General features: G+C 36.5%; 1 protein-coding gene across 8 annotated transcripts in view; it reads right to left on the bottom strand.

Annotated features, from left to right (window-relative positions):
* Positions 1 to 4,146: 4,146 nt before the first annotated feature.
* Positions 4,147 to 19,105, bottom strand: part of LOC124787854 — a 33,452-nt gene continuing 18,493 nt past the window's right edge. For all 8 annotated transcript variants that reach the window (XM_047254812.1, XM_047254815.1, XM_047254809.1 and 5 more), the window contains 2 exons: positions 13,274 to 13,354; positions 4,147 to 13,168 (listed from right to left, as the gene is read on the bottom strand). In XM_047254812.1, the coding sequence (XP_047110768.1) occupies positions 10,429 to 13,168; positions 13,274 to 13,354 (2,821 nt within the window). In that variant the 3' untranslated portion in view covers positions 4,147 to 10,428. The remainder of the gene's footprint in view (positions 13,169 to 13,273; positions 13,355 to 19,105) is intronic.

Genomic DNA, 19,105 nt, shown 5'->3' with positions numbered 1-19,105 from the left:
ATTAATACTGTCAGTATCTCCTAGCTTATGGTTTTCTAGTGTTGTCAAATGGTGTTCAAAGAGCTTTTCAGCATGGTGTTTACTAGTGTGTAGAACTTGACATTTAACTCCAAATTTTTTCACTTGCTCTTTACTAGTTCAACAATAGTATGATGTCAGCTAATATCCATCTACACATAGATGATTGAATTCAGTGATTTTCTGATGATGTTTTGAGTGGTACACCATATCTGCTTGCCCATCTTTTTTATTCAAGAGGCCTCATATTTTTATGAAAGACATCAAAATGAGTGTTATTTCATATTCATGGCTTGTGCAGTTTGTTGTTCTTCCTTTGTTAGCAGCTGTAACTGTATTTGATATAAAACTATCTTTCAGAAGTAGTCTCTTAGCAGAAGCATTCAAACACAAACTATGATATACATGGTGCAACCAAATATGGAGTGACCAATCAGTCACATCTGTGTGTAAACATCCCTAACTTTTGAGCAACTCTCAAAATTTCACATTTACACACTTCACAAAATCCTTTAAGAATGTAATGATTTAAACACATTGCTGAAGTCATCTTCAATTGTGTATGTTGAGTGTACCTGAAGTATTACTAAAGCCTTTGTTTACTGAGGCCATTTCCCATGGCATATAAATGACAGCTGATGTTCCTCCAAAAAAAATGGTTCAAATGGCTCTGAGCACTATGGGACTTAACTTCTTTGGTCATCAGTCCCCTAGAACTTAGAACTACTTAAACCTAACTAACCTAAGGACATCACACACATCCATGCTCGAGGCAGGATTCGAACCTGCGACTGTAGCAGTCGTGCGGTTCCAGACTGTAGCGCCTAGAACCGCATGGCCACTGCGGCCGGCGATGTTCCTACACCTGGTAACCGTATCTGAAGAGCAAATTCCGATATTTCCTGCCCATAACTATTTTTCATTACACAGATAGTGGATCAGTTTTTAACTGTTATGTGCATTCACCTCTACCAATTAAAATACATGGAGTGAAATGTTATACACAACTTGTACAGAAACAGGCTGGCATGAAAGGATGAAAGGGAAGCACTAGATGAGAAAGGAGTGAGACAGGGTTGTAGCCTATCCACAGTGCTATTCCATTTGCACATTGAGCAAGCAGAAAAGGAAACCGAAGAAAAAGAGAAGAAAAAAAAAGAATTAAAGTCCTTTGAGAATAAATAAAAACTTTGAGGTTTACTGATGACATTATAATTCTGTCAGAGACAGCAAAGGACCAGGAAGAGTGGTTAATGGAATGGACAGTGTCTTGAAAGGAGGCTATAAGGTGAACACCAACAAAAGCAAAACAATGGTGAGGGAATGTAGTTGAATTAAATCAGGCAATGCTGAGGGCATCAGATGGGAAATGGGATGCTAAAAGTAGTAAATGAGTTTTGCTATCGGGACAGTGAAATGACTGATTATGGATGGAGTAGAGAGGATATAAAGTGTAGACTGGCAATTGAAAAAAAAAAAAAAAAAAAAAAAAAAAAAAAAAAAAAAAAAACCTTGTTAACATTGAATATAGATTTAAGTGTTACAAAGTCTTTTCTGAAGGTATTTGTCTGAAGTGTAACCTTGTATGGAAGTGAAACATGGATGAAAAAGAATTCAGACAAGAAGAGAATAGCAGATCTTGAAATGTGATGTTACAGAAGAATGCAGCAGTTTGGATGGGTAGATCGTGTAACCAATGATGTACTGAATAGAATTGGGAAGAAAAGGAATTTGTTACGTAACTTGGCAAAGAGAAGGAATTGGTTGATGGACACATTCTGAGACATCAAGAGATCACCAGTTAAGTATTGCAGAGAAGTGGAGGTGAGGGTGGAGAGGGGGGGGGGGTGACTGTAAAGGGAGACTAAGAGGTGAATACAGTAAACAGGTTCAAAAGAATGTAGGTTACAGCAGTTATTCATAGATGTAGACACTTGCACAAGATAGAGTACTCTACTTAGCATGAAGAGTTGCAATTAGTCTGCATATTAAAGACAACAGCAGCAACAACAACAACAGTAACAACAACTGCTGACAGTAAATGGGTGTCAGTCTTCCTCTGGACACCCGCCACAGAAACGAAACCTTCTCTATTTTGTTTGGCAATGGCAATTCTTTAGTGGCAATACAATTTTATTCACTGTTGTCTGCAGGAGCACTTGCAGTCCAATTCACTAATGATAGTGGTTCATACAGGTTGAGGTGTGGAGTGGGGATTGAAGTGTTGCAGGCTCCAAGCTTCTGTTGTTGTACAAATGCTGTGCACTTGAAGAAAGTGTGTATCCTGCAAATTACTTCTCTTGCTTAATTACGTAGAATTTTTCAATTACCATTCTATCAGCAATGAGAACTTGCAACAAATGGAATTAAAATTCACTAAATAACTCAGTGCCATCATGTTTAATGCTTGTGCTGGCTGTGATATTCACAGCAGAGAGCTCAGAACTCTAGAGAATGTTCATCGGTTGTTGGAGAATGTGAGATGCAGGTGCACAGATCAAGCCTAAACACAGCCTGACTTCAACTTTAGTGATGCTTGGTGTCTACCCCATCCAAAAGTAGGCACACCAAAACCTCCATACTTCTTTTCCATCTTGCTTTAGCTCACAAGTTATGTTATGTGCTGTCCGACTGCTTCTGAACTAATTTCATTTTCTGTACGTTTTCTGGTAAATTAGTAATATTACAGATCTTCAGACCCTTTTACTTACCTTTTCATTTTCTTAACTACTCTCAAGTGGTAATCCCTGTCTGTAGCTGTATCTGATTGGTGCAGTCCTGAAAGTAGGATGCTGTTAAACTAATTACTAATAAGTGACTGATATCAAGTAATTTGTTAAAGGCACACCTTCATTTTGGCAGTTGCCACTCCTTCTATGTCAGGTGTTTTCATATTTGTAATGCTAATCATCTGTGCACACATATGCTAGTGTACAAACACTCTCAAGAATCTGCAAATTTCAACATCGTCTCTTTATCCTACAGTAATTTCAAACTAATAGTGCAAAATGGCTGCAGTAGAGTAGTGCTATATTAGTTCTACAGTTGTAACTCCATGCTAACTTGGAATTAAGAAGCTTCTCCAATCTGACTAAAACCATATCCATAAATCAGGTTTAAATTTCCTAAAATTCTTCCCAGGATTCTCCAAGCACATTGAAATCAATTTCTTATCTATTACAATAATTATGATGATGACAGCTATTATATTTTATCTTTATCTTGTCCTGCAGCCTTTATTGTTCAGTTCCTTCAAGAGAATACAAAGATCGTTTCCTTGATAAGACTGTGAACAATATCTTGTGCTACACTTGAGACAGTGAAAAATTCTGCATTTATTCAGATAAAAGTAGGAAAAAAGTTTTATTTAACCCTAGGAGTTTACATGAGGGCCACTCACACTGGAATTTTTTTGTTTGTTACTGTGCATGTGCCACTGCACTTATGCAGCCCACTGCCACCATCTAAATTCAGCATTGAGTATTATCTAGTAGAGGACGGATGTTCAAATTTGTGAGGCATTTTTGTTTAATTAACTTAACAGAATTATTCTTTTAAGGGTTGCTGTGACCCTGGAGTACACATTGTGTTCATTCGTGGAGTGTGAAGTTAATTTGTGTGAAAATATCAAATGGGAATGACATTGTACTAACAGAAGATGATAATTGGGAAGCACTGTTAAAAGAACTCAATTGTGAAAGTGTGATAGAAATGATTCTGAAGTTGATGCTACTGCAGCAGTTATCGTCAATGGCAAAACTGACCAGTCTACCGAACCTTCAGACACTGAAGAAGAAAATACAGTCATCGATGGTAAGAGTGGTTATTATTGGAGCACAGCTGTGCATAATAGTTCAGTCTTCCCAGCTGCTAATGCTACAGTCCGTATTCCAAGAGTGTGGAAATAATGAATGAACAGATTTATGAATAACTGAGAACACCTCAAAATATTTATGTAATGTGTGCAATTCATTAAACTGCCAACAAAGTCTTTAGAGCCAGATGACTTTCAGCTTTCTTCACTGAAAAGTTTCCAAGACAGTTTTTACTTTGTCTTGAATTATGGATTTATTAATAGTAATATTGATAGAAAAAATGCCTGAGAGAGGTGAAATAAAATGAGTTTAGTACAAGAGAGTCCAGTTTCGTTATAATATATTCAATTTTTCAGTCAGTTTCTCCACCGAGTAACTGATGGTCATTGTGACCATGATGCAGACTAAGTTGACACTTATTGTGGTGGCTGATGGGAGCAACTGTAAGTGGGAAATGCCTGTATGTTTGCTCCCATCAGCCATCATGCTGAATGTCAAGTTAGTTTGCATATATTGTACACTTCGTGTGACAATTTCAGGGATGTACACTACTAGGGTTAATAGTTGGTAACAGGTCAACAGGCTCACAGTTTCCCTTTTGTACCTTTAATTTGACTTTAATTTAAATTTATTTGTATTTAATTTTTATCTTTAATATTCATTAAACTTTCACTCCAGGCTCTTCTTCTCTTATAAATACAAAAAGTGATAACATCTTATACAAATGTAACAATACAAACAAAAGCATGAAAATGAATATTTTTATTTATGCAACTCTGGTAAAAGGGTAAAGTATACTCGTCTACTGAACTGGTGAACAAGTATGATAATTTTAGTGCTGTTCAGTCATCACAGAACAAAACACCCACAAACATCATTGAGAATCTCACCTGAAAAGAGGCTGATTTTCATAGGACAACATTCAGTGTGACGCATTACATACCACTTTACACATCCAAGAAGTAACAATTTGGATTTTGTCCGCAGTCTTTAGGAATCAATTAAATTATTCTAAACTTTCACCAATTAAAATTACTTACTAGGCAATATTGGGTTATTTGAACAGAAACATCAACAGCCGTAGTCAGACATAAATGTACCATAAATGTGCAGCTAATGTTTAGTATCTCAAGCATCATTTATAACACATACTGATTAAAATATTGAAAAATTCTGTACAAATTCAAATTTTGCAGCATACTATAATAAAACAAATTTTTGTGCAGTCTCAGTCATTGGATTCCACCTATAAATGAATAAACATTAATGCCACATTTGGAGAGAGCTTATATTTTTTCATTCTTAAAATATTCATACTCTACTGTGGATTCTTAAAGAACATATTATTCTCTGTTCATTATTCTCTGTCAGACAAATGTATTAAAAACCCAACACTAACTAAATAAAATATTGTGTTACACTTCAAACATATAATAAATAAATGTTAACACATTTGATAGTTTAACATCATGAACAGATAAGTTATTTGTTGGTTTGTAAAAAGGAACTGCAGCAGTAACAACAAATTCAACAACAACAATAATAACAAAGAATAAATAATTATTATCTGTGAGAGGAAAGCGCTTTTTTCACTACCTTTGAAATAAGCATGGTAATTATAATAAGAAAATGAAATTAAGTTTGTACTATGGATGCATAAGACAAAAATGGTTTAAATTTTCGTATATTGTATTAAATTTATTTTTAACATGAAATGTGGTATTTACTGCAAAATACCATTTCTGTACAAAGCAAACTTACATTAACGCTAAACTATTCAAACGAAGTGTATTGGTCAGTACCTGACAGAGCAACAGCAATCTCAGTGTAAAGTGTAAGTATAAGCAGGTGAACTGCTACTGTTAAGACACACGTGAAAAAATTAAGCCACAGCAGTGCAGTGCAGCTACATGTTAAACTACACTGCATAAGTTACGAAATTGTTTATTGAAAGCAGGTTCTCTGATTATGTGGGAAATAGACAAAAAGATATTAAAATAGTCCCGCAAGCTATACAAAGGTAAAACTGCGAGCAAGTTATAATTTGAGTTCAAGAACTTGATCTTCATTGTTGTAAGAAACTGAAAGTCTGATTTCTAAAGCATTTTCTCTGGAAAGAGGGGGGAGGATGTTAGTTATTGCATTCACATATTCATCACTAATAACATGAGCAGGTGTTGAATTCACAGTTAACAGTTATGGTGTGAAGGGTGAATAGAGACTGTCCTGCTTCACCTTTACCATCTAACAATGAATGACAAGATTAAATTCTTCAAATAATGACAACTCTAGGCTGGAACATCAACAATATTAGCAAAAGCTTACGTTGCTTCTCATCGTAAAGATAATTCATTGAGTTGCAGACATGCACAATGAAAAGATAGTTACACATTATAGCTTTTGGCCAAAGCCTTCATCAGCAAAGAAAACACATACATTCACATAAGCAAACAATCTCATGCACACATGACTGCTACCACCAGCAGCTCTGACTGGAGATGGTCCTCTGGTCGGATGTGCCGGCAGTAGCGAACTGTGTGCTTGATGTTTGCTTGCTTGTAAGAATGTGGGTGTGTTTTCTTTACTGAAGAAGACTTTTGCTGAAAACTAGAATGTGTAACAGTCTTGTCGTTGTTCCTGTCTCTAACTCAACAGGTCTTTGGAGTCAGGTCACAATCTACCGTCTTGCTAATATTGTTGAAACTAAATTCTTTATGTGCTTCCTTCCTGTATAGTCACAATGGTAAGAACACATATGGCATTGCACAGTTTTAACATTTTTCTTGTTCTCTATAAGAACTCCTGTTTTTATTGTTTGGAGCTTATAATTTTTCAGGGCTGTTTTTTCACTTTTTGGAATTAACAACAAAAGGAGGTTAGATATGATCCATTTCTGCTCTTCCTCTAATACTGTTAGTTTCCTGAATAGCAGAAAAATTAATTCTCTGTCAGCTGCTTATTCTTCAGTCCCAAACATGTTTGTCTTAAGTTACTTAGTACAGTACGGTTATGTGGTAGGGAGGCTACTGGTCTATGTTACACCTGGAGATATGAAGAATGTGGCATTCATGCTAACATAGGTAGTATTTCACCTCTTATGATTAAAAGTAAAATGAGGACAATAAACAGTACAAACAAAAGGCAAGGAAACTTTTAAAATTTGGTATTACAGAGGAATACTGAAGATCAGACAGTTAATGAAAAAAACTTAATAAAACTGATGAGAAAAGAGTTTTATGGCACAGTTTGACTAAAACAAGGAGAGCTACATCAGATCAGCCTTTGGACTGAAGACAACAAGAACAACAACAACAACAACAACAATGATGCATAAAGATAATATTTAAAATCTCAAAAATACTCTGTTTTAGAATGATCATAGTACAATGTGACTTAAGTACCATGAGTGGGAATATATTATCATTTGTGTTCTGGTATGTTGCATCTCCAACCGAATGGACTAATTCACATCCCCAACTGACTGGACTAAGGCATTATATTTATTGGACCCTTAAATTTCTTAGACTTACTCACACAGTTTGTGTGATTTGTGAAGACAACTGACTCCCAGGAACAGCAAAATCTGTAATGTACATAGAAGTACCGTTTTTTGTTTTTGTGGGTAGTTATCTGTAACTTATATAAATTAGTGACTTCGTCACACTGGCAAAATAGTATAAAAGACTTAACTGTTTTTCTAAACATACAAAAAAGGGTGCAGGGCATAACATACACATAATAAATAAAACATGAAGTACAGATTGGAGGTACAGTTTCAGTCTTTCCTAAGACAGTTATGATTGGTAGATTAGGAAACATATAAAGCAAAGATGCACATGATGTGTCTCAAGATATCTCTTCAACATAGGCAAAGATAGCAATGGTCAATGATCCAAAAAGAGGGATATGATCTATTAGATTTGAAATTCCAAGACAGGAAGGTATATAATACAAATTCATACTTTTAAATAATAGAATGGGCAAACATATTCTTATTATTGACTTCCAGTTCACGCAACTGAATTGTGCACGTACAACTAATGATACAAAGAGGTCAAAATAAAAGCTTTCTACAACAGCATCATGAAAGTAACAGACAATAAATGCAATCTTATGTAAGTGAGCTTGAACAGATTGATATGTAATGATTATATCCTTGTAATAAATGGCTGATATGGATAAACAACTTGAAACATTTAGTAGTGATAGTCGTATTCTTGTAGCTGTAAATCACTGTGACAAAACTGACAAGCACAACTTAACTAAATGCAACATCTTAACTGCAAGAATTGATCTGTTTATTGAGACCGTAGAGCAAAATATTGATTGTAAGTCACTTTCCTATAAGTAAGGGTGGATTTATCTCACTGTGCCACAGAGGTGATATATAAATATAATATTGTAAAAACTTACTTGTAACTTTCATGTACTGATATGCAATTTGTAATTCATTTCTGAAAAGATCTCCTGAAAGATTGTTTTATGATATAATCTACAAACACAGCAACATTTATTACGATTAAGTGCAATTATGCCTTGCAGCCATAAGAAGCAACATATACTAGTTGTGAATAGGCTATAAGTTTTAATTATTAACCCTTTTGAGCTGATTTAGTCAAGTAAGGAGCCAGAGAATGCATCCCAAGGAAAGTCACTTGAGTATGGTACAGTACTGCATTGTAAAGCTACAGAGGCACTTCTAATTTCAAATAGTTATTTCACTTTATATATATGTTCAAACATTAAAAATGTGCCATAAATTACTGCACTGTAATTAAGTTGGGCCCAGCCTACTAAAATTTATTTGACTACTTGTGTTTTCATGCATTTACACATTTACTCTGTTTGGTCAAATGAGTATTGAAGTAACAACTGATTGTGTACAAAATATGATTTTAAAAGATAGTAATAGTGACAGTGATACAAATGGTTTGTGACAATGACCTCACATACATCTGTTCCATATGATCACAATATTCTCTTACACTTTAGGCTCATAAAAGGTGTTAAAACATTAAACATATTTTTATTAAATGTTGAATTATTTTGGGAAATGAGGGCAGAAAGCTGCTAAACATAACAGCACACACACACACACACACACACACACACACACACACACACACACACACACACACACTCTGCAGCCTCAACAGTGTTGCCACAGTTACATGCATGTGTGCTTTTCTGTGCTATAATGTATTGTCTATTCACCACATTTTGTAATTTCCATTACTGTAAACTGCATTACAGGTGAAATATTCTATTCTGAGAACCTGCCATGTCAAATTTTTGCTATGTCATATTACTGTGCAGTCTGATAGTATATACAATGATGACAGCTGTTTATTCATCAATATTACATAACTACGAGTATGATAACTTCTAGAAATTTTTCCCATTATATGGTTCATGTGTAATAGTTTGTTATGGATTATGTCCATGTAAAGATGTCCACCCAAACAAAAGAATGGAGAAGCATAAGTATGTGTTATTGATTTATATTTCAACATTAACATTTGAAATCATAAAAATTAAATTTTATGGTCTTTGGTATAACATATTTACATGACACTTTATCGTGTGTCTACCATTTAAAGCTCTTGAACCTAGAAACAATCTTGAAATGCAGTTGGAGATCAAAATTAAGGAGACATTCACTTAGCCTCTCTAATCAGGGCACACACAATCGTTAAGACTGAAACCAAATGCAATCACTGTAACTTAATGAAGTCCACAAACATACTATTACAAAAACAAGCAAAACAGACCACTTTCCTACTTGTAAGGAAACACACATGAACATGAGTGATGACTCTGGAAGAAAAAGGCGGTAATTGCAACAATCTGAACTAAGCATTACAAATTTTAAAAAACCTATGTAACTGATTAAAAATTAATATTCTGACATGGTAAAGAAAGAAAAGCTGTTTCTGTTACTCAGTCACTATGAAATAATTGTTTTAAACACATTAACTGACTACATTCTAAGAGAAAGAGCTGTAGACAGTTTACATGGCAATAAATTTCACAGCCTTTTTCATAATTGTGTAATACTTTGTTTATCTATTTTACAGAACAATAATAAATAGATTTCTTTTAACATGAAAAATTAATTAATTTTACAATTGTTGCCTTCTTAAATTAACACAATAGTGTAAATGAATTGATATTATCCATAAGGCTAGTGAACAGTGTACAGGCCATATTTTTGTTTTCTGTTATTGCTCCACACGTCACATTTTATACAGCAGCATTTTAAGTTACTCGTGTTTCTGAATCATATATTAAAGTGCCCAACTTAACTAATCTCAGTTACAAATGTAACAACAGTTCTTCAGATTGTAGACAAGGAACTAAACAGCTTCACTGAAAAAACAAAACAATGGACAATGACTCACAAAAATAAAATATAACTCTTCAACAACACAGATAAAGATGAGAAGAGATGAAATACAGTAAATTCAGTTTTTTGTTGCCTACGAGCTGAAATGACATGATATCAATAAGTGTTCCAAATGTTTATGAAGTTTTACATATTTACAAAAATCTGAATAAATTTATATACAGATTTACATGATTCATGAGCAGAAAATTAGTCAACTGGAGGCTGTTCAGGAGGGTCTTGTGTAGCTGGTGAGGAACGACTACTAGAAGACAGTTCTCCTTCTGATACTGCTCCTTCAGGACTCTGATGTGGGGAACCATCAACTCCTGATACACCTGCTGCAATGGACATCTCACGAACATTACCTGGTAAATAATCTTTCCATGAGCGAAAAAGGTAACGAGTGAATTTTCTCAACTGCCTGAATTTGCAGTAGGTGGCTCCTTCTGCAGATTCCAACTGTTGAGTCTGTATAAGAAATCCTTTTTCCTTAAATGTCTGCTCCAACTTTTCTCGAGCCAAAGACTTTCTCGTTTTCCGTTTGCGACGTGATAAATGATATTGTGAAGAATTTTCCTCACCGACATCTGCAGGCCTGAAGATATGATCAGTGCTGTGTGCAGTACTGAAATGAGCCCCACTTTGTTCAGAAGTCCTATTCAGTACATTAGCATTCTGCAGTTCTCTTGTTAGCATATCATTAGACACTGGAAATTGCTGAACATGAGTTCTTGAACTGTCTAGTGGAAAAATTCCTTGCGTGTGATTATCTTTCACAGGGATATTTCTGTCACCTCCACTCATGGTTGAAGCAGCTGTAAGAAAATTCTCAGATGGAGACGATGATGATGCTGCACTTGATTGTTGAAGTGATTCTCTTGGAAAGAATTCATACCCTCTCATAGATTTATCACCTGTTCCACTGTAGTAACGAAAATTACCTCCAGAATCTACAGAAAGCATTTTCTTTTCTTGAAGGCTTGGTTTAGCCCCTCCTGTAAACTTGAATTTGCATATGCTGACTTCAGTTGTGGGGTTAGTACTATTTTCACTTGGCATGGGTGGAATGAAAATTGCAGAGCGTTTCTTTTTTGTTGGAGCTCCAGAGGCTGGAGGGTTGCCCAATGGTGCCAGTCGCTTCATCCTAGTAAAACTGGTTTCAGACAATGTGGGTGTGGAATTAGTAGAATTTTTATGATTGGCTTCTACCATCATTGAAAATGCTTTAGGAATCACAGTTTTACTGTGTGTTGACTTAGGGTCTTTCCCAGGAACAATTTTGGTAGGATTTGTTTGGGTAGGAGATGGTGTTGCAGTGACCTGTGGCAAAATGTTTACTGATGGCAAAGGTGATTGGACGAACCCTTGACTCTGCTCTGGAGCAATAGGCACTATGGGTATTGCGCCTAACTTCTGGTAATATAGAAGTTGTGATTGAAGAGCCATTGGATGCACAAAGACTCCTGTACTTGGCCAGTACACATATCCAGAAGGCATAGGTGGAATGACAGCACTGTTAGGATCAAATGGAAATACTGACACTGAGGACGGATTTGGACACACTGAAGGAGGAAACATACTTAAACCTTCTTGTACACCTTCATTATCCGGTGTTGCAGAAAGCATGACTTTGGGCTCACTATTTGCAATCACACACTCACTGGGAAAGTCATCAAGCAGAGATTCACTTTCTTCTGTGTGGTCCGCCTCACTCGGTGATGGGGGTTCACTTTTTACTGTGGTAGCTTCACTGGTTCTTGACTCATAAAAATTGTCATGTTTCCTTAACAGTCTAATTTTTAGCTGATTCAAGTCTTTCATGCAAAGATTCAGTGGTTCCTCATCCTCACCTAATACTGAAGTCCCTTGGGCTTTGTCCCAATTCTCTGTGTCAACTCGAGATTCCACTTTACCAACATTACGTAAATAATCTGCACTTACTGTAGTTCCTCGATTAGGGTCATGTGACACAGCTGTCAGTCGCTTTTCCAGTAAACTGCTGATAATCCTGTTCTGAACATCACTGTGATTGAGTGGTACATTGGCCTTAAAAGATTCAAGAATTCCATTCTTAGCCCTTAAAAATGATGAGTCATGTGCAACACTGGTACCAGCTGTGACATCAGTGGATGTGTTACATATGACTGGTTCAGGCTGATTTAATTGTCTTCCATGCCACTCTTCAGTAGTATCTGCAACAGCCTTTGCAGTCATGCCAGGAAAAACAGTGCCATAATTCTTGTAAATTAAATGGCATATGTCAGCTTTCTTTGGTTTTCTTCCTCTCCGTGGCTTCATGTTGTCAAGAGTTATTTCTCCCATATATGGCAGGTCCTGATAGTTCATTACCTTATTTGCAGTGTTAGAACATACATTTCCACTTGATGCTGTAGAATGGTTTAAGCAGCTGTTGCTGTTCACATCAGTTCCACTTGATACAGATGATATGATGACTGATGATCTTCTGTGGTCACTCTCACAAGATGATTTGTTGATTCCTGTATCTGCAAGGAGGCAACTATCAGTGTTTGCTAAAAGGCTTCCCAAAAGTCCTTTTGGTGGAACACACCTTTCACTGTTTCTGTTGACATTATGTCTTGCAAATCTAGGAGATGTTTCAGTAATTACACTGTCTTCAGTTCTATGTTGAAAATCCATATAGGTTTTGCCAGATATATCACTAGGTGCTGCTACTATATGCAGTCTTTCAATTGCAGTAGCTGCAGCAGTCAGTGGGGAAGTCGATGTACACTGACCCTCAGGTTCCCGCTTGATGACAGGGGGGCGGCGTGGGACAAGGGGAGGAACTGGACGTTGCTGCTTGCTCTGGGCAGATTTTGCAGCAGCTGCATCCTGCTGAGCCATTGCAGCTTCATAGTGGTCCAGATATTCTGGTGGAAGAGCCTGGTGATGGAATTTGAGCTTCCAGCGAGATCTGCGTCGTCCCCTGAAGTAAAACAAAGAAATTATCGCAACATATAAACAAAATGCTTCTGCCAGTTTGCAGTTACAATGCACAATAATTCAAAATCAAAATGAACAGATACTATACCTTCCTCTGCCTCTTTCTCCGGGATTGGGCAAACAAGTAGATGTGGATACAAGAACTGAATTTTGACTCCCAGTATCATCTCTGGAAAAAGAAAAAACAAGTCTAATGAATAGTTATATAGCCAAAAAGATCATGAGTTGAAGTAAACAGAAGTATGATTTCAAAATAAGTTAAATATTATTACAAATTAAAACTAATGCTTGTGATGCATAATATTTTTATATGTTAAGTATGACATAATAATCCCAATATGAAACATCTGGATACCAGCCACTTTCATCTTTAAGAAAACATACACTCAAGAGCCAAAGAAAGTGGTACACTTGGCTGATATCGTGTAGGCAGCCACAACATGACATGGCATGGACTCGCCTAATGTCTCAAGTAGTTTCTGTATTTGAATGCGCATGCCTATACCAGTTGCTTTGGCATTTCAGTGAATATCATGCAGTCATATTTGTGTAGAACAAGTATTGGGATATCTTAAAATACTTGCTTTTATTTTAATATGATTTCAAGCACAAATGAAATAATGATATGGATTAGTGTAGATTGCTACTCACCACAAAGAGAAGGTAATGTGCTATGGACAGGCACATTTAAAAGTAGACTGTTAGACAAAGTCCTTCATCAGTGAGAAAAACATACACAAACACACACATTCTTACACGCACAACTCTCTCTCTCTCTCTCTCTCTCTCTCTCTCTCTCTCTCACACACACACACACACACATACACACACACACACACACACACACACACACAGAAGTCTACTGCTGTCCCTGGGTGTAGTGGTGCACAGTGCCCAAAGATGACAGTATCCATGTATTTGTGAGTTGTGCATGTATGTATGTGCTGTGTTTGGTTCTTGTCTGATGAAGGATTTTGTGCAAAAACTGATATTTTTCAAAAGTCTGCTTTTAAATATGTCTGTCTGCCACTCAGCACCTCCTCTATGGGAGAGTTACAATCACTACTAATTCATACTGGTAAGTAAATCCAGATTTTCCATTATTTAAGCAGAAGTGCCACAACATGTCGTTGCATGGACTCAACTAATGTCTGAAGCACTCAGAAGGGGAGATGGAAATGAAATGAAAATTCTTGAGTTGAGAGGATATGTGATGTTATTTCAGTCAGTATAATACTGAGTCTGTATAAGCCCACTTAGCAGTATGATGTTGCACCACCTCTGACCTGGATGCAAAGCACTGATTTGGTTTGGAAGAGTGCCATGAAAATTGTTTCCTCTTCATAGGCAACCTATTCTAAAACAGTTGTAAATGGCCTTTGATATCCTGGATCCTGGCACAGGGACAGAAAAGATGTCTGAGATGAAAGCTCTCATGTTTTATGAGTAACAGATCTGAGGATCTTGCTAGTCACTTGAGTACCTCAACATCAGGCAGGCAGTTCATACACACATGTCATATGTGGATGATCATTGCCCGTAGAAAAAGAGTGCCATGATACTGTCACTTGAGATGTGACACATGAAAACACAGGATGTCCATAACATACAGCTGTGCTGTCAGTGTTAGAGTTCCCCCAGTCGCTACCAGCCATGACCTTAAGTCATATCCAGGTGTGCCCACACTATTACGCAATGAGTAACACCATGGAGCCTCTCCAAAACATTGGAAGAAAAGGACCTCTGACCATGTGCCACCATACCCAACAACAATGGCCATTCAGGGTGGTGTGGAACTGCAGTTCATTGCTGAACACAATGCAATGTCATTCATCAACAGTCCATGCTTCCTGGTCACGGCACCACTCCAAAAGCAGCCATCTGTGGTGATAACAGCAGCCTATGCATGGGATAGTAATTCCTTAGTCCAGCTGCTGATAATCTTAATAATAAATTAATAAATAATGTGGGATGACACAAAATGCTGTAGGGAGTCAATTACTTGTTCTTGGGTGGCAGGCACAGATGTCAAGGGGGTACAATATGTCCATTGCACAATTCAGTGAACTTCATGTATGGTTCTCATACGTCTTTGATCGAAACCTTAGTGATGAATATATGTGCCCTCACATTCCCATCCAGTCCAACATTGGGTCACTGTCACATACAAATGCCCCACAAATCTGAATATTGCACAATTCAACCAGCCGACGTAATGGAGACCCGCAGCCTGAAACTCTGTCAGGGGCTGACAACACGGTCTTACATGAGCATGTGGCATCCATGTGTCCTTGACAGTGATCACTCAAAATCTGATGCTGCTCATGCCCCTTAAATACCCACCCAGACCTGATAACAACACTAAAAATGAACAGCACTAATGAACTGAGAAGGTTTTTCTATCTGTCATAGAGATTTGCAATTCTAATCATTTACATGCCTGCTGATGGTATGCATGCATATGATGTTACATTGACATCTGATGGTGTCTTCAGGATGCTTGCTTTTTGTCAGGCAGTGCATTTATACAAATGTAATATATACATTCCCAAATGGCTATAGAAACATATTTTAACCTCAAGACAATCAATACCAAAACATATCACTTCAGTAATAGCGGTGTATAAATTATCTAAATGTGGTGATGATGATGTTTCATTTGTGCTCAACTGCACAGTCATCAGTGCCCATACAATGTCCCAATCTTTACACAGTCCAATCTAGCCACTTTCATGAATGATGAAGAAATGATGAGGAAAGCACACAGTCCCTGGGCAGAGAAAATCCCCAATCCAGTCAGAAATTGAACCCGGGACCCTGTGATCCAGAGGCAGCAACAATAGCCACTAGACCATGAGTTGTGGACTTATCTAAATGTGTAACCTACTGTGCAAGCCATGAATTAGTTTGCGGTGGATGTTACGCCAACATAATTTCCACTTTTCCTGTTGGCTCATAGATGATAGAAATATTTCTCAGTATAGCCCCGTAGCAGCTCAGATCTCTCTAACCATGTGAAATGTATCATGTCCTTTCTTCCAAAAATACTCATATGTTATATAGAAATTCTTCCAGTCCATATGCAGCATAACAGCAAACCAGTGCTTAACAGAATTTGTGAATTTGTGAATGAGAAAATTGCGTTATCTATTGAAACTCCCTTTTGAAAACCAAACTGCTGACTGTTAATGATGTTCAGGTCACCAAGGTGTGCCTCAATCCTGTTGTACAGAGCTTTTTCTAGGACTTTTGAAAATGTTGTTAATAGAGAGATAGGGCGATAGTTTGACACATTTGTAGCATCCCCTGCTTTGTACAGGGGCCTGACAACAGAGTATTTCATTCTGTCTGGAAACACTCCTTGTTGCATGGATGTGTTGCAGATGTGAGACAAAACTTCGGCCACTCCACTACAGCAAGCCTTCAACAGCTTGCTTGAAATATCGTCGATACCAGCAGAATGTTTATTTTTCAAAGACTGTATGATTTTTTTGATTTCATTGGCAGTAATGGGAAGCACACTTATTTGACTGAAAGGTTCTGGAAAATTATTTTTCATTATACAGGCAGCTTTATCTACAGAACCATGGCAACCTATCTGTGTTGGGACAGTTAAAAAATGTTGGTTAAGGATTTCAGCAATTTCCTCGAGCATCACTGTAGCTTATGACAACCTCAATAGCAATTACAACTATTATTTGGTTTTAGTCTTCAGTAAGCTGGCTAACTGTGTGGATATTCTCCTCAGTCATGCTGGTCATCAGGCAATTTTGGTGAGTTGCATTCTCACTGTTTCTTGTGCTTGGAAAAACTTTTTGTGCCATGTGCATGCTTGAGTCTTTCTCAGGGTATTATTCCCGAAATGTGGCGCAAGTTTTTTTCAGAATTTCAGACATTTTTGTGCCCTCTGTTGTGAGAAATTTAATCATAATGTGTTGCACAACAGATGACAGTACCTCTTGTTCTGACGTTGTGATTCTGACTAAAGAAAAGGTACAACAATGTTCTAGCTGTAGAGAACAGTCACTGGAAATGAAAGCAATAATGAGCAGAGATCGTACTGCTCTCCATTTACAAAAAGGCACGTATAGCAAGAATCCTGACTTATATTTGATTCACCCTCATGTTAATCTTTTTCCGTGATGGGAGCTTTATCCAATAGTACAAAAATGGTACTTTCATACCCCATCTGTGATTTCATTTCTGTGTTTGGTTAACAGGACAGTTAGCTTTCTGATGCCTTTATTCTTGGTCATTTCACCTATGGTATTCCTTATCTCACTACGAATCATTCACTTGCAAGATTTAACATTCTGGTGTGTCCATCTTGCAACAGCTTAATTTAGGTGGTGTGTGTTGGAGACTTCATTACCATTGTTAATAGTCTACATCATAATTTCCATTTTTGACAATACTGAGACAAAAATTGGAAACCAGCCCAGCAACAATAATGGCACAGTAAATCATCTGATGTACACATGTAGGCTGGTTAATGTTCCAGCCCCATATTTTCTCTGAATATGGACTAGATGTGGCTCACTTTCCTGTGTTTAAGAATAAGGTATTCACATGGAAGACAAATTTTGTGAGATGGAAGAATGTTAAAAAAGTTTGCTGATTTTGTTGTGTGTAGCAATGAATAATAATACCACAAACACATGTTCACATGTTCTTTTAATCTTTTCATTATAATTGACCTAACAACATAAATAGAAAGAAAGAAATTGGAAGAGGTGTAGTGATTATTAAATCTTAATGAAACCATCAGCTTACAGAAATACGTGGAGCATTGATTGTAACTAAATATGAATACTTTTCAAAATTTTCCATGTGATAAATCAAAATGTACTACTCATTAATTAAAAGTCGGAATTTAAATTGTAGCATATATTTTCATGCTCAATGCTCTTGTTTTCTGACAAAAAATTACAATTTTACTGATCTGAAAATCTGTTTTATCTTTACACTTCACTCTATTCATTTCAGTTTCTACATCTACATCCATATTCTGGAACCACTGTCAAGTGCATTGCAGAGAATGCCTCCCATTATACCACATACACATTCTCTCTGAAAGTATTCTTTTGTTTGTGTGCAACTTTTGAAATTTATCCTACTCTCTTAACCTGCAGTGGGCTGACTAAGAGAGGGTGATACAATGGGTATAATTTGATGTAGTCAGAAAAGCTTTCACCTTAAAGTAAAACATAAGTTACCATAGGAATGTTCTTCATAACTTTATTTGAATATCAGACCTTTAACTGCTATAAATTAAAATTGAAACAAATGAGCCCTCGGTCACTATTATTTTTAGTCTTGTTGACCAGGTTTCAACACTTCTAACAGTGCCTTCATCAGAATTAAAACAATTAAAATGGCCTATAACATAGTTACAAATTTATAGGAAAAGACATTTTTATATAAAAAGTGTAAGTAGTGACTAACAATAAAAGACAGAGACAGTACTTACATGTCACATATAAAATAATTAACAGGCAACGTGACATGTAAGTACTGCCTCTGTCTTTTATTGTTAGTCAGTACCTACACTTTTTATATAAAAATGTCTTTTCCTATAAATTCCTAACTATGTTATAGGCCATTTTAACTCTTTTAATTCTGATGAAGGCACTTTTAGAAGTGTTGAAATTTGATCAATAAGACTAAAAACAATAGTGACCGAGGGCTCATTTGTTTCAATTTTAATTTAGAAACAGTCACTGAACCAAGCAGCCATGTTTAAAACTTTGCTATAAATTATTTGGCTTATAGGATAAGTCTGCAGTTGTATGATAAGTAACTGGTTTTATGTTTCACCCATTCCTCTGCCTTTTTATTGAATGCCCATTGTTCTGTAAAAATGAAAGTAAATCTTCCTCAAATAAGATAATCACCGTCAGTAATATAATCACAAAATTGA

Source organism: Schistocerca piceifrons, chromosome 3, assembly GCF_021461385.2.
Source record: "Schistocerca piceifrons isolate TAMUIC-IGC-003096 chromosome 3, iqSchPice1.1, whole genome shotgun sequence".
NCBI lineage: Eukaryota > Metazoa > Arthropoda > Insecta > Orthoptera > Acrididae > Schistocerca > Schistocerca piceifrons.
The sequence above is the reverse complement of the archived record's forward strand: the minus strand, read 5'-3'. Positions and strand labels throughout refer to the sequence as shown.